Source organism: Cebidichthys violaceus, unplaced genomic scaffold (genome assembly GCF_023349555.1).
Source record: "Cebidichthys violaceus isolate CVI_PGR_0920_01 unplaced genomic scaffold, fCebVio1.0.p SCAF_47, whole genome shotgun sequence".
In the NCBI taxonomy this organism is placed as follows: domain Eukaryota; kingdom Metazoa; phylum Chordata; class Actinopteri; order Perciformes; family Stichaeidae; genus Cebidichthys; species Cebidichthys violaceus.
The window spans coordinates 339,453-362,988 of record NW_027176672.1 but is presented as its reverse complement, the minus strand read 5'-3'; the positions used below and the strand labels follow the sequence as shown (position 1 = coordinate 362,988).

Sequence of the window (23,536 nt, the reverse complement as noted above, 5' to 3'; positions counted from 1 at the left end):
TGTCATATGCTTTTTCCACTTACAGACAACACTGCCGCTACCGCCTCTTTATTAGCTTGAGTTTGTGTTCTAACCTCGTCCACCGTACATCCCACTGGATCCATAGAGCCCGTCCACTCTGAAGTCCTCTGTAATGTGCTGCCACCGTACCGCTCAGACGTACAGCCGCCTCTCACTGACCGTCCGTCACATCAATGAACAGACATGCGATGTCAAAGCAGTGCGCCTGTGCTTTATTGGCTTGCTGGCATTCTTCCCAGGTTTCCTTGTTAGAATAATTGTCGCTTCCTTCCGGTTCTCTGTGACTCTTCCTTCTTCCCACATTTTATTAGCAAATCACATCAACAGCTTCCTCGGTCCCTCCATCCCTCGGTGTATAGAAATAGAGGTGGAGTAGAACGGACGTTCTCCTTCAGATCAATGTAGCAGGACGGTCAGAGCGGCGGCCATTGTTATGGGCACCGTTGTAGCGCGCTATCTTCCGTACTAAATACTCCCATTGTGTTCATCCTCAAGCACTTTCTCCTTGTTGCCTCCATAGACTAAGAAGAAGAGGACGTAGTCATCGTGACGTCACCCGTTGGTTTGAGGACTGATGGTATGAAGCCTCAAGTTCACCGGTTTTTCTTTTTTGAGCCAGTGAACAGAAGTGACCATATCTGGACTGAGGCGGAGTGACGTAGAGACCTGTCAATCAGTGTGTAGCCCCGCCCTTAAAGCATCCCCTGCTTTATGGTCTGTTTGACTCTAAATGGAGCATAATGTACTAAATGAACATCATGCTGTATTGAAGAAGACTGTAAACTAGAGATTGAGACCATAAACTCATGTTTACAATGTTTACTGAGGGAATAAATCAAGAGAGAAGTAGAGTCATTTTAGACTAGACTTCTATACAACCAGAGGAGTCGCCCCCTGCTGGACACTAGAGAGAATGCAGCTTTAAGGAACTTCTGCATCGGCTTCACTCGACAGAACCGGAGGTGGGGAAGAATTCAGATCTTTTACCCAAAACATCTTCTACCTCTCAGCTGTTTATTATAGTTTTATTACGTTAAATAACACTTGATACAATATGGCTTACATTTCCATAAACAACAAACAACTTGCCCTCAGTCAGGTTAGCATTATTATACATATATTCAGGGTCGGACAGGGAACAACATTCAGCTTTCACAATTTACATCTGGATGGAGATGGGAAGAAGATGCAAGCTGAGATAATTGAATGAATGTTTTAGGACCAAAGGCTCTGCTGGATATTTTGGAAAGAAAAGTGTTTCCAGTGAGCGTGAGATATTTATCTGTTTCTGATGGCGTGCAGACTAAGTTACTTGACTTTCATTAGGACAGCAAATGGCCCACATCAAGCTGGAAACGCATGAATTGGATATAAGACACATGACAGAATGTGCAGCAGACGATGCCAACGATGACCAATAAACGGTCAGACTCGAGAAACAGACGCAGCATATCAGAGCTCATTAATAAAAATGAACTTCAGATATCTGTGAGCTGTGTTTTGTCATTTAAGGACTTCTCTCTGGGTGAGAAAGGACTACAGCGAAACACATCCCTGGAGAACGTAGTGGTGAGCCTCTTTTTGTCTTTTGAGTTTTAAATGTTTAGCTTGTTTTACTGTGAAGGTCCAAATTGTGATTTCTTTGGTCATTTTATGTGGAGGCTTATTCACATAAAATTCCATAACGATACTGCTAAGACCACAGTCACGCTTTTACCGCTTCGTGCGCCAATTCCTGCCAAAAAACGAATTAAAAGAAAATCGGAACGTCTGCTGTCGGTTTGGCGTGCGCACGTCTGAATGAAGCTGCAAGTTAATGGATAAGCCTGCAAAAAGAAGAAAATACTGTGCAGCTACGACGAGGGGTATTAAGTGTTCGCACAGGGAAGTTGATGCACCTCCAAAATAAATGATCCTCCGATTCACAGACGTCTCTTTCCCCAAAGTAACACTGAGGTACAATGGCATTACATAACAGACGACCATAGCTAATAAATCACACACTTCTTCTGTTACTTCTACTACTGCAGCTGCCCTTACAAAGTACGTACTGTATGCATTCAACTACTACTCACTCACAACCACAGACTGCATGAAAGAGGTGGACGGAGTCATCGTGGCACACTGGGCAGTACGGCAGTATAAGAGTATATTGGACCGCCCTCTCACCACATCCTCCCTCTCTCTCTCCCTCCTCTCATCACTAGTTTCTCTCTTCCTCACTAAACTCCGTGCTGCTGTTGGAAACATCTGTCTCCTTCCCCTCCACCCTGCAGCGTTACTATGGAACAGTGTGTGAATGTGGTGTTCAGGCCCTAAACTGATGTTTACAACTATCGAGTCTGCAGACATAAAGGTCGTTTAATCACTCAGGTAATGAGTGGAAAGCGTCACGCAGCGTCACACAACGATGACCACTTCCGCTCACTCCTCCGTGTGCTTCGTTCGGCCTGCGGAACTAACGTTGACGCGGTACAGTTTCACCTCGGACATAAATACGTGTCGGACCACCATACCCAGCCAGCACTACTTGTTTACTGTGAAACCTTCTCAGTGCGTTTATGAGGCTGTCGCCGCTGCGGAGGCGTCCATCGTTAAATCACAGGCGGACATGCTGAGCTCCTCTCACGAGTTGTTCGTGTTCTGAGAAGATGTTTGCGAGACAGTTCCGCGTGAAGTCTAACACCGCCATCAAAGGGTCCGACAGGTGAGCCGCTGCTTCATGTGTTCACAGCGTCATGTGTTCACAGCTTCATGTTTGTCCATTAAACACTAAGTAGTAGATTTGTCGTGAACGTTTTCTGAATTATGAATGTTACAGATAAACCTGAACATGTCAGCTGACTACAAACATCCATTTAATATTATCTTCATTAAATACAACGCTGCAAAAAATCTGTCATATTTCCCCCAAAATCCTCTGAAATACTTTGTTTTGTTACATCATAATACATGTATTAGTAATAAAACAGAAGAAGCATTTAAGGATTTATATTAAAACAGCTTTAAAATTAAGTTAATCAAGTCTGAGGAGAAACTTGATTAAGATATCTGAAACCAGCAGAAGAGAAAATACTCATTTTCAATGAAAAGTACAATATTACACGTGTATAATATGTACTGAGAGCGGTGATCTGAACCCGGTACTGAGAGCGGTGATCTGAACCCGGTACTGAGAGCGGTGATCTGAACCCGGTACTGAGGGCGGTGATCTGAACGCGGTACTGAGGGCGGTGATCTGAACCCGGTACTGAGGGCGGTGATCTGAACGCGGTACTGAGGGCGGTGATCTGAACCCGGTACTGAGAGCGGTGATCTGAACCCGGTACTGAGGGCGGTGATCTGAACCCGGTACTGAGAGCGGTGATCTGACCCCGGTACTGAGGGCGGTGATCTGACCCTGGTACTGGGCGGTGATCTGAACCCGGTACTGAGAGCGGTGATCTGACCCCGGTACTGAGGGCGGTGATCTGAACCCGGTACTGAGGGCGGTGATCTGACCCCGGTACTGAGGGCGGTGATCTGAACCCGGTACTGAGGGCGGTGATCTGACCCCGGTACTGAGGGCGGTGATCTGAACCCAGTACTGAGGGCGGTGATCTGAACCCGGTACTGAGGGCGGTGATCTGACCCCGGTACTGAGAGCGGTGATCTGAACCCGGTACTGAGGGCGGTGATCTGACCCCGGTACTGAGAGCGGTGATCTGACCCCGGTACTGAGGGCGGTGATCTGAACCCGGTACTGGGCGGTGATCTGAACCCGGTACTGGGCGTCTTTTCTTTCAGGAGGAAGCTCAAAGCGGACCTGTCTGCAGCCTTCCCCTCGCTGCTGGCTGACCATCTGTCTGAGCTGATCCCCAACAAAGAGGACTTAAACGTGGTGAAGATCTACGCTCATAAAGGAGATTCTGTGACGCTCTACGTTCTCCACAAGAACCCTCTGTTCTTTGAGCTGGAGAAACGTCTTTACCCGACAGGTAAGGTACCGTGTTACGCTGAGCTGGACGAGCTCCTCTTTACAGTAACTCACCGTCGTGTTCTGTTCCTCAGTCTACGCTCTGTGGCGCTGCCCCGCTCTGCTGCCGGCCTTCAGGACCTGGCCTCCGGTGCTCCAGAAGCTGACTGGAGGAGCAGGTACGCTTCTTCTCCTGAGGTCAAGACCTGCACAGATGTTTGATGCTGTACGTTTGGGGGGGGGGGGGGGGGGGGGGTCGTTTATCGTCTTTCAGTGGAATCACAGGTTCTTCATAACATGTAAACCCGTTTCATCTACAGGAGTAAGAAGTCCTCTTCACCATCTGGTTGCTTCATTTACTTTTGATGTATTGAACTCACAGTAAACACATGTTGAGATATGAACACTAATTGATCATTCTGACTCCCTCACAGACCTCATGCTGCCGGGTGTGGTGGTTCCTTCATCTGGTCTCCCTGATGTGAACCCGGGCGACTGCTGCTCCGTCACGTTGGTGAACAGCAGGTGAGTTGTCACAGGAGACGTCTTCAGCGGTTCTCCTCACACACTTGACTCCTCCGGTTGATTGCAGAGCTCCCGTTGCCGTCGGCACTGCCGCGCTGTCCAGCGGAGAGATGCTCAGTTCGGGCATGAAAGGCAGAGGAGTGTGTGTCCTCCACGCCTACATGGATCATCTCTGGCGAGTAGCTTCCGTCTTCCCGCAGATTCTAAGAACGCATTGTTCTGCATGTTTTTGTTTAAAGGACTAATTCCACATATCTATGAAATCACTCTCCTCATCTCACTCATTACAAGAGAACTAAAGAGCGCACTGTAATATTGATCAGTCATCCACCCGTTTCTTTGCTTAATGAGGATCTCCTCATGCAGAGCTGGAACTCTGAAAGGTTAAATAATTGTTGCCCAAGTTCTGAATTTACATTTCACAGGATCCACCGCCGAGCCCTGAACTTTGCCCTCCTGTCTTCTCTCAGGGCTTTCGGAGATAAGTCAGGTCCTCCTTCGTTACCGGAGGCTGAAGGACAAGAGGTGAACGGAGAGGAATATGAGGTCGATGACACAGAAGAGGAGGAGGAGGAGGAGGAGAAGTGTGAGGAGGTGGAGGAGGAGGAGGAGGAGGAGAAGTGTGAGGAGCAGCAGCAGCAGCAGCAGCAGCAGCAGCAGCAGACTCCAGGTGAACAGGTCACAGATCAAGCCTGCTCTGGTGTTGAGGAGCTGAGTCTAGCTGAGCAGGAGGAAGAGAGGGCCAACGAGGAAGAGGAGGCGAACCAAGATGACCTGAAAGGTACCAGACGCATTAGTCAAAGTCGTTCCAGCTATTGAAGCACATTCCACGAGCGTTTATCCAAACCGGCTTGTGATCGCAATCATAAGCCTCGTAATGACCGTTATCCCCGATTCAAAACGGAGACATTCTCCAGCTAAACGATCGCAGCGCCGCGGTTCATTCAGTCAGATGAGATTTAGTGACGGCAGAACCAGAGCCTGTTCAGACAGAGGAGGAGGTGACCCGGGTCATGCCCTGATTTCCACAGAGATAATGGACGCCCTGCTGCTGCAGTGTTTCCTCCACGCGCTCAAGAAGAAGGTGAAGAAGTCGGAGCTCCCCCTACTGACCAGCACCTTTCTCCGCATCCACATGTTCTCCTGCTGGTAAACGTTCCGCTCGTCTCTTTCAGACATTCTAAAGAGAACTTACGTTTAGCTCTGATAAAACCTTCTGCTGTTGTTTCAGCCCGAGTGGAAAGCAGCTTGACATCAAGAAGTCCAGCTATAAAAAGGTACGTTTGATGTCCAGATGAATGAGTCTATCTTTCACAAAGATGGACTCATTCAGAACGCACGTCTGGAAGCGTCGATTCAACCTGTTTTGTTTTCCAAAAGCTGTCCAGGTTCCTTCAGGCCATGCAGAAGCAGCACAACGTGGTACGAGTGAAGGAGCTGACCAAGGGTGTGGAGAGCATTGTGGAGGTGGACTGGAAAAACCCAGAGTGAGCCAAGCGCCGTCTCAACTTGAGGAAGTTCTTCAAACTCTCATCCCGCCCACATGCACACCGACTCGTCCTTTTGTCTTCCCTTCACAGGCTGCGCTACTTCAAAGTTCCCGAGGAGACGGCGGACGAAGCGTCCCCGGTGCAGGACGGGGGGGACAGGGGGGACGCGGAGCCTCCGTACCACCCTCCAGAGATCACCGCGCTGTACTCCGTGTCGGCTCGGCTGGAGCCGCTCTTCCTGGATGCCAAGAAGAGGTGCGTTCACTTCTGTTGACCCCCGACGCGGGTTCAGGGTTCAGGGTTCAGGGTTCAAGGTTCAGGGTTCAAGGTTCAGGGTTCAGGGTTCAGGGGGACGTAGCGTGGCGAGTCGAAGCTGGTTAGCAGCTTAGTGCTGGATGTATTCTCTCGTCTAGTTCTGTGTGTTTTAAAGGTCCGTGTGGATCCAGGCATTGTTTTATCATAACTTTATTCATACAGTGAATGTCAGTGAGACGACGTGTTCTCATGTGTGCTTTGATGCTCCTTCACTACAGGAGAGGATCGATCCTGCAGCCGGCTGAAGTGAGACACATCGTCACCGAGTACGTGAAGAACAACGAGCTGGTGGATGAAAACAATAAGAAGTACGTGTCTAATATCTCATCACAAGATCTCTCTGACCTTTTGACTGATCAACTGATCCATCGACAGAAAAATAATCACCAAATATTTTGATCGTTAATTCATCAAGTTTCATGGAAACAGAAAATCTGACGAATTTTAGAATTCTAGCTTCATTTCATTTAAAGCGTATTTTTATTAAGAGTGAACTGATTTTGGGGAAAATATACATACAAAAAAATGACAAAGTATTCCATTGAATTTATATATATATATATATATATATATATATATATATATATATATATATATATATATATATATATATATATATATATATATATATATATATTTATATACTCCATCCATGCTCCTCTCTCCACAGCTACGTCACCATCGACCCGACGCTGTGCGACTGCCTGCTGGAGAAACACGAGTACCAGGAGGTGGAGTCTCTGAAGTGGGACGACCTCTTCAGCAGGTAGACTCTGTGTTCAGTACATCTGATGAGCTTTACGTCTCTCGGGCTGCAATGGGAGAACAATACAGTGCATGTGGTTCATATAGAAGACCGTGTGTTTCTGTAGATTAATAAGTTAAATCACCAACATGTGAGACACTGTAGATGATGCATCAGGTTATTGAAGACACAAGCAGTTCATAACTCAGTGACATTAAAGAAAAGAGAGACTTTATGTCACAATGTTGTGATTATCATCACGAGCTGTGAGAGAAGTGGAATAAAGACTTCATCATCAGACTGACACTATGTGACCTTTAATCTTCAGAGGGTTATGAGTTATGATTATTGAGACTGTTTGTTTCTCATCCAAATGTTTCAGCATGTCTGTGTGATTATCAGCATGATATGGTGAGTCATGAAGCGTTCATGTGGACCCTGTGACCCTGTTCTGTTCGTGGTTGTGGTTGGTTGAGGGCAGACCTTCACAGTGCTGCTCTCTGTGTGACAGTGGGTGAGGTGTGCTCTTTGTTCACGTGGTGGTGTGGTGGTGGTGGTGTGGTGGTGGTGTGGTGCCGCTGCGCTCTACGTTACTACCTGCCACCTCCTTTGTTACAGGGCGCTGGGCAGAATGCAGGAGTGCTATGAAGTGGTGTTCCCCGGACACGCACCCGTAAGGAAGAAGGGCCACATCGAGCCCATCGACATCTCTGTGGCCTCGAGAGGCTCCAACAAGAAGGTGTCAACTTCTCTTCACTCGCCGGCTGCAGAGAGCAGCGTTCTTCAGAACCAACCATCTCTCTCTCTGTGTCTTGTGACTTATTGGTGGATGTAACAACTGAAGCTGGTGTTGAGCTGTTGTTCTGCTTCTGACTCTTTCCCTGTTCTGCCTGCAGGTGACCCTCATAAAGAACCTGGATGTGTACGGTCTGGATCCTGCAGCTGTAGCCGCCGCTTTGCAGCGCAGAGTCCAGGCCAGCTCCAACCTACAGCCCATCCCCGGGTCCAAGGACAAAGTCCTGGTGCAGGTCCAAGGCAACCAGATTCACCAAGCCGGCAATTTGCTGATAGGTTTGTAACTTAATAACACCTGAAGCCTCTCAGAAGGAGTTCGTCTCAGTTGCTTTACTGGTACAAATACATTCTGTCTCATACTGTATTCATCATTGCAGATCATTATCAAATTCCTCGCAAGTACATCCAGGGACTAGACAAAGCTCCGAAAGCTGGAAAGAAGAAGTAACATCTCAAGCGTTCACTGTTCACTGCTGTATGTACACAACAACAACAACAACAACAACAACAACAACTAGTGTAATAAAGGTGTAATAAAGGTGATTCACTGATGAAGAGTTGATCTGAAGGTTTCTGATGTGATCATTCAAACATTCAGTGAAACTGATCGAATGTGTCCAGTTTAACGACGCGCCCGACAAAATGACTTAACTTCACTTCTCCATCGTTAAGTTGACGTTTTTAACAACACACACACACACACACACACACACACACACACACACACACACACACACACACACACACACACACACACACACTTACTTCTGAAGACGTGTCGTCTGTTCCAAACACTGCAGTGAACAGAATCGTCTCAAACGAGTCGCTCTTCTGTGCCGTGTTGTGTGTCACCACACCAAAGGGTTCCAGTGAGGACTTTAACTGAGGCTGTTGTAATTAGACAGCCTGAGCTATGTTGAGCGCCGGTGTCTGTGGCGTCTTCATCGTTCTGGTCAAAGACGGATTCTGGCAAACACGATGTATTCATCGTCCTGTTTTCCCCTCAGACACTGAAGTGTAGATGAGAGAAGATCTCAGTAGACTAAGATGATACTCACTCATCTGAAGGGTCGTTCAGTTACTGATCAGGACCGACAACCGACAATGAAAAGAGAAGCGAACGCTGAAGAGTGTTAAAGTTGCATTCTCTCTAGTGTCCAGCAGGGGGCGACTCCTCTGGTTGTATAGAAGTCTAGTCTAAAATGACTCTACTTCTCTCTTGATTTATTCCCTCAGTAAACATTGTAAACATGAGTTTATGGTCTCAATCTCTAGTTTACAGTCTTCTTCAATACAGCATGATGCTGATGGACAGTTCCTCATTTGTCATTTGTTGTCATCCAAAAAGAAATTGCCAAAAAGAAATTGCCAAAAAGCACAAAACTTATAAATGGATATATCAATCCATTTATTCTCAAACTACAACAAGAGCAGCCCACATCTCCCAGAATACCACCACCACCACCACCACCCCACCCCCCCTGACTCCTCCCTGTGTGCTCACCTGTGTCGAATGAGTCTAAACTAAAGTTAGACCCTCCTGAGGACACGGCGCTACTCGTCCGTGTCGTTCAGACGTACCGGACCCTGTTTGGCTTCCAGAGGTGTGACTTGGCTCAAGTGTGCCGTCAACAGTTGGTTCGGGTTCACTGGAGTTCACTGTTGCTGTTTACTGGCTCGTGTGAACGTGTGAAGCCATTAGACGGCTCTGTTTTCCACAGGTGTTGAGGCTCCTCTTCCCTTTGAGGAGGTAACCGTGACCGCGTCGACAGAAAGAAATAACCATTTGATGTTGCGCCGAGTGTCACCCTGGTTTCCTTTGCAGCACATGTGTACATGTGTTCTGGTCCGTACACACATTCCTTTTCTTTCTGTGGTTTGGATAACAGCTGGACTTGATAAGTGCACCACATCCGTTTGGTTTGCATTGCTGTTTGTCTCTAATACGACATGCAATGCTTCTGAATCGTTCCCTCAGTTCAGGAGGAATGTCAACTTCTCTCATTTCCTGAAATCACACGGTGCGTCCACATATGAAGGAAGTGTAACTCCAGAGCGAGGAAGCATTTCCAGCCGTAACAGCAGGCCGGAGGAGAAGTTGCTCCAATTGAGCTGCAGGGATCTTCGTCTCTCGTTCAGCGCTGTGTGTAAACAGCAGACGGTCTCGTGGACGCCCTCTGGTGTTCATTTACAGATCACACATGCAGTCTCCTCTTCATTTGTACTTTTCTCTTCCACTCAGTGTTTGAAGAATTTCTAGATAACTTTGAATTTTAAAGTACTTCCTCTAAAGCTGGTATTTCTCTTTGGAAGTCGGCTTGCTCTTTTAAATCAACATTTCAGATTTTTCATTTTGCCTTTGTAGAGCCTGTAGTTTGGGAATCATCATCATCATCATGTGACATTGTTTATTCTTTTGACCGTTAAGTTTCGATGTCACGGACTCCTTGACCTTTGCATCAGGAATGACTTTCTCCAAACATCCAGTTCCACGCTGGTTCTGCACCTGAAGCTTCAATCTTTGCATCAATTTCCATTTTGCTCCGTTTGTTTGCGTGATGATTCTCTCCGGCGCGTCTTTCTTATTCAGCTGCTGCCGTGCGTGGCTCTCTTGGCTCTCGTGGCTCTCTTGGCTCTCGTGGCTCTCGTGGCTCTCGTGGCTCTCGTGGCTCTCGTGGCTCTCGTGGCTCTCTTGGCTCTCTTGGCTCTCGTGGCTCTCGTGGCTCTCGTGGCTCTCTTGGCTCTCTTGGCTCTCGTGGCTCTCGTGGCTCTCTTGGCTCTATTGGCTTCAGCTTGTGCATGTGACACTTCTGGGGGGGGGGGGATCTGGAGCTGCTGTGGCTGCTGTGGCTTCTAATTGAGATGCTTGATACCAGTGATCCAACATCTGATACAGGTCCAGTGACATGGAGTGTGTGTTGTGTTGATGATAAAGAGTTTATTATCACACACACAGTTTGTCATGCTTCAAACCTGCTACTACTCCTGCTCTCTGCTGTGATGTGAATATTCAAACTGTGTACACGTGTTGTACATTTAACATAAAAAAATTAAATGTTTCACCATTAACTTCACTTCTGATATTTATTTTTAGGTGAGAAATCCACTGTAATATGATATAATACAAACCGCTGCACTGCAGGTAGCCCACAGATGGCTCTAACAGGATGTTCATGTCTTTGTTCACTTCCTGTCTGTTCTTTTGAAGGCTTCTGGAAGCCTGCTGTCCTCATGGACTGGAGAGACCTGGATGTGATCTGGGACTCCGGCCATGGACTGATCCAGGTTTAAGGACGCTGCACCTGTTGACACTTCATATTTACTTTTTCTGACATAACAGACATGGTCTGCACATTTTTATTTTGTTCCCAAACAAATATAATATATGAGACAGTAAGCAAAAAAAACTCATTTTAAAAGGTGTACTTGACGTAGTCTACTATTAATGTAGTATTTTGTGATCATGTCTGCAGTATATGTGACATCATGTGATATTTGCTCCTACATCGCACAATGAGTACAAAATATATCAAACTAAAGGTAAATGAGAAATGTGTGCAGCTGTAGTTGTTGTTGTAGTTGTTGTAGCTGTAGTAGTTGTAGTTGTAGCTGTTGTTGTAGTTGTAGCTGTTGTTGTAGTTATTGTTGTAGTTGTAGTTGTTGTTGTAGTTATTGTTGTTGTTGTAGTTGTAGCTGTAGTAGTTGTAGTTGTAGCTGTTGTTGTAGTTGTAGCTGTTGTTGTAGTTATTGTTGTTGTTGTAGTTATTGTTGTTGTTGTAGTTGTTGTTGTAGTTATTGTTGTTGTTGTTGTAGCTGTAGTAGTTGTTGTAGTTATTGTTGTAGTTGTAGTTGTTGTTGTAGTTATTGTTGTTGTTGTAGTTGTTGTTGTAGTTATTGTTGTTGTTGTAGCTGTAGTAGCTGTTGTAGTTGTAGCTGTTGTTGTAGTTGTTGTTGTAGTTATTGTTGTAGTTGTAGTTGTTGTTGTAGTTATTGTTGTAGTTGTAGTTGTTGTTGTAGTTGTTGTTGTTGTAGTTGTTGTAGCTGTAGTAGTTGTTGTAGTTGTTGTTGTAGTTGTTGTTGTAGTTATTGTTGTTGTTGTCAGTTTGCGCTCTACCTCGTGTCGAGCTGGCCCAATCAGAACACAGGCGACGCTAATTATTTGCGACAACGTTGAGTGTTAAAGAGAAGACTGAGAAAGAACAGCGAGTGTTCAGAGAGCAGTGGAAACATGTATTAATTTCTCCCACACACAAACAGCCTGTATGTGTTTGATTTACACGGAACAGAAGAGTAGCCAAACAGCACCGTGACAAGCACAGCCGTGGTGAAGAGGAGGAAGAGGAGGAAGAGGAGGACCCAGGGGTGAGGACAAACCGCCGTGAACTCTAAAGACCTCTGACCTCAACACATCTGAGAACTCACTTTTGATTTATCACGTGGTGGAAGACGCAGGAAGTGATACGGTGAGCTCCAGTCGGCTGCCTCGCTGTCAGGGTCCTGGTGTAGGTCCTGGTGTAGGTCCAGTTCAGAGAGTCTGTTTTGACATACTACATGAATTATGGCCCCGTTGCATTCAGGTGAGCGAGGCCTCCTGGTGTTGTGCTGTCACACTAAACACAACGGGACCGTGATTCATTTCTTTTATCAACACCACCTGCTGTGACCCTGCTGTGACCCTGCTGTGACGAGTCGAATAGGTTGTTATGCTGCTGGTTCATGATTTAAAGGGACACGTGAAGACAGCAGAGCCGTCGTTCATGTTATTAGTAGCCTGACGTCTCTCTCTCTCTCTCTCTCTCTCTCTCTCTGTCTCTCTCTCCGTCTCTCTCTCTCTCCATCTCTCTCTCTGTCTCTCTTTCTCTCTCTTCCTCCCTCTCTGTTTTCAACATGTCCAATCAGTATGCTGATTAATACAAAGATGATGAATAACTTGGAATGTCTGAACTGTCGGCACCACTGAGGTCAGTTGGATCAGCAAACCTTTCTATTGCTGCTGTTCTGCAGGTTTGACCCAGCATCGGCCCGCCTGCAGCTCCCGGCGTTGGGGTTTGTGCCGGCTGAATGCTCCGGTTTGTTTCTCAGCGACTGGCTTTGCCTGTTCATGATCTAATCCTTAATGACGGTCTGAATGGACTTGTAGGACTTCCTTCTGAACTTTAGACACACATTTAAGTTTGGTCAAATGAAGTTTTAACTGCGACTTTCTTGACTTGATCTTTAAAATTGAAAAACATCATCTGTGTATTTCAATGATTGTAATGTGTAATTCTGTAAACAATTTCATTTGGTAAGTAAGATATATACTCAAATGTAGATTTTTAAGACCTCCGGTTTCTAAAGCATCTAAACACAAGTGAACCGTCTCTGTAAACCCCTCAGACGTGTTGTTAGTGATGTCATCAGTGGACTATTTCATTCTCAGTCATGTCTGAAGGGCTCTGATCACACACGCAGCAAAGTTACACAAATTCAGAGGCGCACCATCAAGCACCAGGACCACATACGGAGCCTTCATGCACAACGCCAAGACAGTTGTTACGCCATTTTCTGGCGCCGGCTTCACTGCGGCAAGCTTTAGACTCGTCATTCTTTAATGTGAAGGAGTATTTGGATGGAGTTCTCTACAGAGATCTCAATCCAATTTGACTTTCATGACATGTCATGATATAATGTTGTCAACAGATGTTGCTTTTATTTGACACGATTGCTGTGACCATAGAGGTGCCCGCGGTGTTAGAGAGGGAGGGGGGACTGCAGTGCCCCTCAACTACCAGGTAGCACATGTGAGCAGTCCAGATGGCGCTCTGTTGTCCTACCTATCCCACAACAGTTCCCACTACCACCACCTCAACCACAACAACTCAAACTACCAGGACACATCCTGGAAACCAATACCCCAACACATTCTTTATACAGCTGTGCTGGTGAAAGAGCCTCCAACCAACGCCAGTACAACTACCACAACTCCCACTACCAGAACAACCTGTGAACGAAAGGTCAATGGGCCTCATGCCAACCCTCCTGACTCAAGCATGTTATATAACTGTGCCAATCAGCTAGCCCACACCCACAGCTGCTCATTGAAATTGGGTGTGAAGAGGGTGTGTTCTTATTGGATCATTTTTAATCACTGTGTAATTGCTTTTCAGGCTGTTACTCATTTCAACAAGGAAACTAGCCTTGTTCTGTCCATGCATTGTTACTTTGTCTCAATTATTTGTGTATTTGACATACCGTACATAACGTCATGATGTTGTTAAAAGGTATTTGTTGATCTCAGGGAATCCATTAGCAACTGACCAGGAACTACAGGTGTAAACTAAACAATACGAAGGGTAGGTATCAGTTGTCAGTGGGCGTGTGTAGCAGTAAATGACAATAACAGAAACATCAACCCAAAAGAACAATGTAATGCTGGTGGCTGAAAGGATCTCCTCAACCCTGCTCACCCAAAAATGTTTAACAACTTTGCCAATCAAACAGCCCACACCCACAGCTCCTCAGAACATTGGATGTTCCTGTTGGGACATTTTGAATCACTGTGTAATTAGCTTTGCCTTACATGCTGTTCCTCATTTCAACAAGGAAATTAGCCTTGTTTTGTCCATGTATTGTTACTTTGTCTCAACAATTTGTGTATTATGACATACCTTACACCATGTCATAGGGGTGCCGCTGAGGCTGAGGCCAGCCACCCTACGGAGGAAGCCTTTTGGCCACTTGTATCTGCAAACTCATTCTTTTGGTCTTTACCCAAAGCTCATGAATATAGGAGAGGGTTTGAATGTAGACGGATCGGTAAATCGAGTTTTGCTCAATTCCCCCTTCCTCACAACGATACGATACCGTCTATCCATCTCCTGCTCCAGTTTACCGTCACTTGTGAACAAGATCCCATAACCCTTCACTGCCTATGCTTGGGGCAGTGACTCAATCTCAACCCGTAGAGCGCAATCCACGGTTTTCTGGGAGGGAACCATGACCTCAGACTCGGGTAATGACTCATCCCAACCGCTTTTACAGTTAGCCGCAAAGTGCCTCAGTGCGTGCTGAAGGTCACTTTTCTTTTGTGCCAGTTTCCATCAGTGAATAATTGCAAAATTGGATAATTGTGCCCGACATAACTGCCACACCTTATCAGCTAACCATTTAAAGCATCGCAGCAAGACGTCTGTCAGTCATCAGTCACAGCAGAGAGACAGTGGATGCTTCTTTCACCATTTGTAAGTATACCTTTTACTTTGATCTTAACAATCTTACTGATTTCTTTTCTTTTGCTATGTATATTGCTGTACATTCTGTATATCACATGCAGGGATACTCTATACTTTTGTCATTTGATAGCTGTATCTAGGTGAGAATGGAGAATATCCCTTAAATATTTTTGGTGGGGGCTGAAAACATCAGTGGCTGTTGGCTAAATCTTATCCTCAAAAATACACTAGTGGTATGAAATGTGTCAAAAAGAATTGTTCCAATACTTTCAGTAAAACCACAAACTGTCCTTAGTGGCACTGCTGGACACACCACAGAATATGAAAGTGACCTACTTTCTAAAGACGATGCAGCAAGTTTATGTATTAAACTGTGCGATGTTCTGACTTGACATACATTTGTTTTGTGGGACCAATTTATTAATAACAATAGCTCAGGGTGAGGATTTGTCTAATTAATAATTGTGTTTGTATTTTTTTCACTGCATATTAATCAAATGCTTCTGTTTTTGCTTATCCACAGAGTGGCAAAATGTACAAGCTCACTCTAACTGCAGGTAAGGCACGCCGATCAAGTACATGTTTTAATAAAAGGATCAGTTTAACCAAATCATATTTTCTAACTTACCTCCAGTGGTATGTTCCCAAGCAGCTGCAGCATCAGCCCAACATCGTCTTCGCAAGCTCCTTCGCTTGTACTTGCCCAAAATCAAATTGCTTAGTGGATTAATGAATTTGTATTGACATGATTAGAATTTTGTTTTGTTTGTTTTTGCCTCTCAGATAATAGTGAAACTGAATCTTCATAATCCACACAACACAGACAGTGTTTGATTATCAAGAGGAGTAGATATTACTGTTTATTTTTTAAAGGTAAAACTAAATTCTATTGAATTACAATGTAATTGGGTGACTGCAGAAATCTTAAGAGAGGATTATTTTAGTAACTTGGAGAAATAAAAACAAACTGTAATACTACAAACCAGTAGAAGAAAGTAAGAATACCTGTGTTTTGTTTGTTTTTGTACCATGAAGCATAATTGGGAGTTAGTGAGGTAACTTCAGGGTTAAGTCTGAGTTCACGGAGGTTCACTTCTCGCCTGGATAGATCGCCATGGTTACTTATGTGGAACACCTAACCTGCTCGGCAGCAGAACTGTGTGAATGTGTAAATTAACTGATTTATAATATCACTGCTTCATCTAGAGCACGATTGATTTGACTATAGTTACATTTGTGTATTTAGGTAAATGAATATGTTGCAGATGTATTCTTATGGAATGTGTGACAATATGTTAGTTTTATTAGTAGGAGTGGTGTCTTACAGTCACAGACTGAATGCAGTGTTACTTTGCTCCGGTTACTTTTATGTAAGCTGTGGGTGATTATAATATATGGGAGGAAACCTTCTATATTTTTACATTTATTTTTTATTTTCTCCCAGTCCATTTCACACCGCCGGAGTTGCAGCTGAAGGAATATGGCTAAAATATTGTCATACACGCCATAAGAATACATCTAAGCAACACATTAATTTAACAGAATACACTCATGTAATTATAGTCAGATCTATCATGCCCTATATGAAGCAGTGATATTATAGATCTGTTCATTTACGCATTAACACAGTAGGTGATTTCTTGACAGTTGTCCTTCCTTCATTTGTCAGTTTAAACTGTGTTACTTTCAGCCTGAATTACGTGTTTAACTTCTACGTATTTGTCCGATGTTATAGTTTGTAAAATGCAGCGCTCTGCTGACGGCAGACTTGTCCATGTTTGTGATTGGTCAGATGCTGTAAACACTGCCCCTTTTATGTGAACGCGCTCATAACCAGATTAAGAAATCCTGGTGTGATTTACCGAGTTGATAACCAGCTTCATGGGACCGCTTAGCGGGATTGCGGTTGTTAGGGTAAATTATACCAGATAACAAAAATGTACCGTGGGTATGTTGAACTCGCTTCGTGGTACAGACCCCTGTTAAGCTAAATTTAACCTCAATACTAAACAGTCTGTCACTTTCAAGGTCTCTGTTTGATCATCGGCAGCTTGGGTAAGTTTATTACATGTATGATTCATAATCAACAGTCTTACTATTAGATACATGATGTCCTTAACTCAACAATTGTAGGAAAACAAGGATGGGGTAGTGGTTTTCAGTGTGTATATGATTCAATGCCATCATCTTTAATATACTCTCCTTTTATTTAATTTATACATTTGTATTATGCAGAGTGAAAATATGTGTTCTTTCAGGGTTTAACAGCTATTAATTCATATCCGGCTATAATTCTTTTAGGTTTATTACCTGAACAAACAAAAACTCCAACTTCCACTACAACACTTCGACACCATCCCTGGAAGGCTCAAACTACCAGTACACTTCCTAGAAACCCCTGTTATGGAAGAAGGGATGGGCAATACCCCAACCCTAATGACCCACATTCTTTTCTCAGCTGTGTAGCTGGAAAGACCCACGTCCAACAATGCCCATCAAATTTGGTGTATAAACAATCCAAAAAGGCTTGTGACCATCCCTGGAAGACTCAAACTACCAGCACAGTTTATGGAAACCTCTGTCATGGAAGAAGCGATGGGCAATACCCCAACCCTAATGACCCACATTCTTTTCTCAGCTGTGTAGCTGGAAAGACCCACGTCCAACAATGCCCATCAAATTTGGTGTATAAACAATCCAAAAAGGCTTGTGACCATCCCCGGAAGACTCAAACTACCAGCACAGTTTATGGAAACCTCTGTCATGGAAGAAGGGATGGGCAATACCCCAACCCTAATGACCCACATTCTTTTCTCAGCTGTGTAGCTGGAAAGACCCACGTCCAACAATGCCCATCAAATTTGGTGTATAGACAATCCAAAAAGGCTTGTGACCATCCCCGGAAGACTCAAACTACCAGCACAGTTTATGGAAACCTCTGTCATGGAAGAAGCGATGGGCAATACCCCAACCCTAATGACCCACATTCTTTTCTCAGCTGTGTAGCTGGAAAGACCCACGTCCAACAATGCCCATCAAATTTGGTGTATAAACAATCCAAAAAGGCTTGTGACCATCCCCGGAAGACTCAAACTACCAGCACAGTTTATGGAAACCTCTGTCATGGAAGAAGGGATGGGCAATACCCCAACCCTAATGACCCACATTCTTTTCTCAGCTGTGTAGCTGGAAAGACCCACGTCCAACAATGCCCATCAAATTTGGTGTATAGACAATCCAAAAAGGCTTGTGACTATCCCCGGAAGACTCAAACTACCAGCACAGTTTATGGAAACCTCTGTCATGGAAGAAGCGATGGGCAATACCCCAACCCTAATGACCCACATTCTTTTCTCAGCTGTGTAGCTGGAAAGACCCACGTCCAACAATGCCCATCAAATTTGGTGTATAGACAATCCAAAAAGGCTTGTGACTATCCCCGGAAGACTCAAACTACCAGCACAGTTTATGAAAACCTCTGTCATGGAAGAAGCGATGGGCAATACCCCAACCCTAATGACCCACATTCTTTTCTCAGCTGTGTAGCTGGAAAGACCCACGTCCAACAATGCCCATCAAATTTGGTGTATAGACAATCCAAAAAGGCTTGTGACTATCCCCGGAAGACTCAAACTACCAGCACAGTTTATGGAAACCTCTGTCATGGAAGAAGCGATGGGCAATACCCCAACCCTAATGACCCACATTCTTTTCTCAGCTGTGTAGCTGGAAAGACCCACGTCCAACAATGCCCATCAAATTTGGTGTATAGACAATCCAAAAAGGCTTGTGACCATCCCTGGAAGACTCAAACTACCAGCACAGTTTATGAAAACCTCTGTCATGGAAGAAGAAATGGGTAATACCCCAACCCCGAAGACCGACATTCTTTGTACAACTGTGTAGGTGGAAGAACCTACATCCAACAATGCCCATCACATTTGGTGTACAGACCATCCTGCAATTGTGTGACTATCCCAGAAACCTCAAACTACCAGTACAAATACTGGAAATCCCTGTAATAGAAGAAGCAATGGGCAATACGGCAACCCTGATGATCCAACTTATTTCTACAACTGTGATGGTGGATGAACTTCGATGCAAAATTGCCGTAAAAATTTGGTCTTTAGACAATACTGCAATTGCTGTGACTATCCCTCAACCACCCACACTACCACCACCACCACAAAAACTGCCACTACCACAACCACCTCCACTACAACTACTACAACTCTCAAAAAAAAAAAAAAAACCCTCATTGGGACAAATTCTGTTAAATGTACAATTCCTGTGATTCTTCATTGCTGTTTAGTAGTTTAATATGGGTTAAATATGTTCAATGAATCTGACATGCCTTACTTGACTTCACGGTTGTTGTTTATGATATAGGCCTATGTAATTGTTGGTGTATCTAATCGTATGGGTGTGTTCTCTTTGGTTTATGTTTAGACATTGGTGATTGGATTTATCTTACATTATGACACAGATGTCGCATATTGCATATTTATGTGTTCTGTGTCTAAATGTAAATAATACAAAAAAATGAATATGCTAACAATAATGAATTAATGAATCAATAAAATACCACAAATATAACAGACTTATAATGGCACATTTTTGGGGGGGTTTTGTTCTATGTTTGGTTGTACTGTATTGGTTACTATTTGCCTATCTGCTGTTTGTGAAAATAAAAAACACAATATAGTCAACATTTTTGAATCATCAATTATCAATCGGTTTTAGTTCCACGGTCCGGATACAACGGCGTCTGGGTCCGGATCCAGACCGCCGTCCGCCTATTAGTGACCCCTGAACTAGTGGGATACATAAAAAAACAACGTTGAATTAAAATCTTAATTTAAATGACAGGTTATGTTTGAATATCACCACGACACATCATCAGGTAGACACATCATCAGGTAGAGACAAAAGTGATCTGTCGCTGTTAGCTGGCTACGGTTCCATCAGATGCAGTGACTGCTTTAACCAATATGCAAAATCAAATTACGATTTTCAATTTATATTTTCTTCTTGCTCCGCCTAGGGTTACCTGAAGACTGTTCTCTTTTCTGTGACGAGTTCTTTCATCCTTAAGGTTTTAAAAAGCGTCTTGATGAGGATGCACGTTTACTGCGTTGCACTCTTCTCTTGTTTTGCGAATACAATGCGCAGACAACCCCCTAGTGGTGAGATGGGGACATCTGCTGAGAGATTACACACATTACAGTGTAACATTAAGACTAAAAACAACAGTGTTCAGCCTAGATCTCCTCATGTTGGTAATATTGTTCAAACTTCTTTCTCCAACAAACAATTATTGCAACTTCCCTGAGACGATAGGGTCCCGTGGTTTCGTGGGGCGTCTTTCCCACGTTCTCCCAGCCGAGGTATGCGTCCGACTGAAGAGAAAGAACAGAGAGAAAGAAAAACCCCTTCAGACGAGTGTGTCTATTACACGTGGTGCCCCATTGCTGTGGAGAACAGGGTTTAGAGGTCTGCTCTCAATCAAGCAGAAGGTCTCATCTGGAGAGGATTTGAATGCAGGGTCATCCAATAATTCACACGTAGGCTTCTGGCGTCTCTCCAGACGTAGGCTCTGCTTAGCTCAGCGCGCAGCTCGGTGTCGCTGCTCCTCTCGGCAGCTCCGAGGAGATATCCGAGTTCACCGATGTTGTACCGGCGACACCGCACGAAAATGAGACTTTGATTACTGTGCGGTGCGGAGGTTACATAAGGCTGTAAGCCGGTCATTAAGAAAGATGTTTTGAAACATTTTGGAAATCTCCATTTGGCACTGAGGTCGATGATCGTTGGTGGTTGTGTTGTAATTTGTGTTGCGCATGGCAGATTATTCAGTCTTCCTGTTACAGTAGAGGCTGCAGTTCATGAAGGCTTGGAGACTATAGAATCAATAAAAACGTTGTTGTGTTTTGTTTTAAGGTTTTTCCTCCCATGGTCACTTGCGTCCCTCTTTTCTCTCGCTGTTGTAACGTCGGATTATGTTGTTTGTTTGTTGTTGTTTTTTTTCACCAGTGTTTCCGCTTGCATCGGTTTCAATTTAGATAACAGACTTGCTGATTGCGTAACGGGTGTGTGGCGATGCTTCTTTTGAGCTTACTGAGGTCATTCTGCATCACTGCCGGTCCAGTTTACAGCTGAAAGGATGAGGAGATCAAACATGATTTGGATGCAGTTATAGAAAATATAAATCTGGTTCATCTGTTTGCGGTCTGTCGTCACTGTGTTTTGAGCTTGTAACGTGGTTTGTAAAATGACAGAAAGGCAAACAACCCGTTATTTTTATTTTTGAACAAATATTATTTCCATTTGGTGATGAAATGATATCATCACTGCCAGGTTGTTGTGGCTTGTCATGAAACCATAAAGAGATGGAAAGATGTCTCTTTCCTCACAGTATCTGTGCAGACTGTGGGTCGTTTTAAATCCCCACAATCCTCCTGGGTGAGTGTTCCAATTATCATTTTAGTGGGCTGTCATGAGTGCAGAGCCGTAAATACCTAAAGGCAGAAACTCACAAGAAGCAGATGTCAAACAAGACAGAAAGAACGAAACTGAAAAGAAACAGCCACGTATAAAATAAGTCTATAAACCGTAGGACTCAGCACAGAGCTGGAGAAATGCTAATTCACATGAATGAAAAGGTGCAAATAATCAACAGCGATACGTCTGAGAATGAGCAGACGCAGTCTGTGCCGCCATCTGTTGGTCATCAGCCAGCACATCAGGAAGTCTTTACAGTGAAAGCAATAATACAGGCTGTAAGTTCACAAGGCCTGGACGTCAACAGTGTTCTTCCTGTGATTGAGTAAGTCAGTGAAGTCGTATTACACAGCACTGCTGTACAGTAACTTCAGTGCTGCAGAGGGTCTGCAAATGAATACAGAAATCAAAGTGTTTTTAAAGTGCAAAGTGCACACAAGAAGAAATGTAAACACAACACACAGAAAGCAGCCAGTCACCACACAGACTGACCCTTGAACTTAAAAATGTGTAGAATTCATAGTGAAAAAAAAGATTAATTTCTAGAGAAACAACTTAAAGAAGTGGGTTTTTAGATGAGGTGTCACGTTTGGGTTTCCTTGCGCTCTCATTGGCTGTAGCTTCTCCCCAAAAGACTTGCCGACACCTCCAGATATTTAGCATGCTAGAAATCTGGAACGCATCCGCAATGCACCAGACATCAAGTCCTGGAACAGCTCACACACAGCGCCCGAGCGCTGACGAAAGAGAGCAGAGCCAACGTGGATTCGCCTTTTGATCTGTTGACTTTTGTCCAAAAACGAAAAACGACAAAGTGTGTCGTTAGCGGAGGGAGCGCTGTGCTGCGACATCAACAGTTTAGTAGAAGGTATAAGGTAGCTGATCAAAGTATTTCAAGTGATCTAAACTAAACTATCAATACTACTATCAATACTACTATCAATACTATCAATGTAAGTCGACCTCCACTACAGACAGAGTGGAGTCCATCATCACACGTCATGACGTCATCGTTCTGAGAGGATTACACCATTTGACATTCTGACCAAAACTGCTGAACCACTTTGATTAGAGACCCAAAAGAAGAACATTTATGACGACACAGCAGGTTCTGAATTATTATTTTGTGGAGCACCGCTTATGTTCTCCTGGTATTGACGTGGCTGAATCATTGACCGGTCGATGGAGTATTAAGGACCCAGACGTATCACAGCGGCGTTCACTTTGGTTTTTATTTGTTCTTGCTTCGTCTTTATGGAACATTTTAAAATTAGACGTGACTAACGAGTCGACAAACTAAAACACAAACATATATGAAGCAGTCTGACATCTTCACCGCCTGATAATATAAAACCGTCTGCTGCTTTACAGCGCGTCTGGATACAGTAATCTTCTGTCTCCTGCTTTCTGTCTTCTATGTGTTCAGTGTCATCTAACTCCAATACTCCAAGCCTAACTGGAACGTCTGGATCATCCATGAGTTCTGTGTTACTGCTGACTATACGCCTTTATGTAATGTATTGTGTGTGTGTGTGTGTGTGTGTGTGTGTGTGTGTGTGTGTGTGTTGTATACCACATGTTTTTGTGCATTCCATCACTCAAATGTAGCGGCCATAAACTCACAGAGGTCAGAACAGTTCAAACATGAATGACAGAAGGAAACTTATCTGCCTCAGTGTCACAAGTGAACATATCACCATCTTGCGTATCTATGAAATATTGCAAGATCACACTATAGCTTTATTATATCCCCTTTAGTATAATGTTGGGATTTTCTACAAACGCAGTCATCTAATGACATTTGCAGAACCTTTTCTTTGACAGCCTGCTTTATATTTATGTGTGTGATCCACACTGTTCACTACAGAGACCTCTGGCTTTACTGAACACCCCTCAGATAAATCAGGATCTCTGTCCAACGTGACATATATGCAGCTGATAAATACTCATATTAAACTTGTGACTCTGCCCATGT

The 23,536-nt window shown here is 44.2% G+C and overlaps 1 protein-coding gene across 1 annotated transcript; it reads left to right on the top strand.

Annotated features, from left to right (window-relative positions):
* Window positions 1-2,510: 2,510 nt before the first annotated feature.
* On the top strand, window positions 2,511-8,408 carry eif2d (eukaryotic translation initiation factor 2D). Its single transcript, XM_068729784.1, has 15 exons — window positions 2,511-2,728; window positions 3,808-3,998; window positions 4,072-4,155; window positions 4,411-4,501; window positions 4,569-4,676; window positions 4,972-5,282; window positions 5,533-5,650; window positions 5,733-5,778; window positions 5,882-5,988; window positions 6,082-6,246; window positions 6,525-6,614; window positions 6,977-7,072; window positions 7,670-7,790; window positions 7,948-8,122; window positions 8,224-8,408. Exons 1-15 carry the CDS (start codon window positions 2,673-2,675, stop codon window positions 8,292-8,294), a joined length of 1,830 nt encoding a protein of 609 aa, XP_068585885.1. The 5' UTR covers window positions 2,511-2,672; the 3' UTR covers window positions 8,295-8,408.
* The last annotated feature ends 15,128 nt before the right edge of the window (window positions 8,409-23,536 follow it).

Excerpts from the sequence above, each read along its gene's own strand:
- eif2d (XM_068729784.1), top strand. The coding sequence starts at position 2,673 with ATGTTTGCGAGACAGTTCCGCGTGAAGTCTAACACCGCCATCAAAGGG. Across the intron at positions 5,283-5,532 it reads GAACCAAGATGACCTGAAAG|AGATAATGGACGCCCTGCTG; the intron begins GTACCAGACGCA and ends TGATTTCCACAG. Across the intron at positions 8,123-8,223 it reads AGCCGGCAATTTGCTGATAG|ATCATTATCAAATTCCTCGC; the intron begins GTTTGTAACTTA and ends TCATCATTGCAG.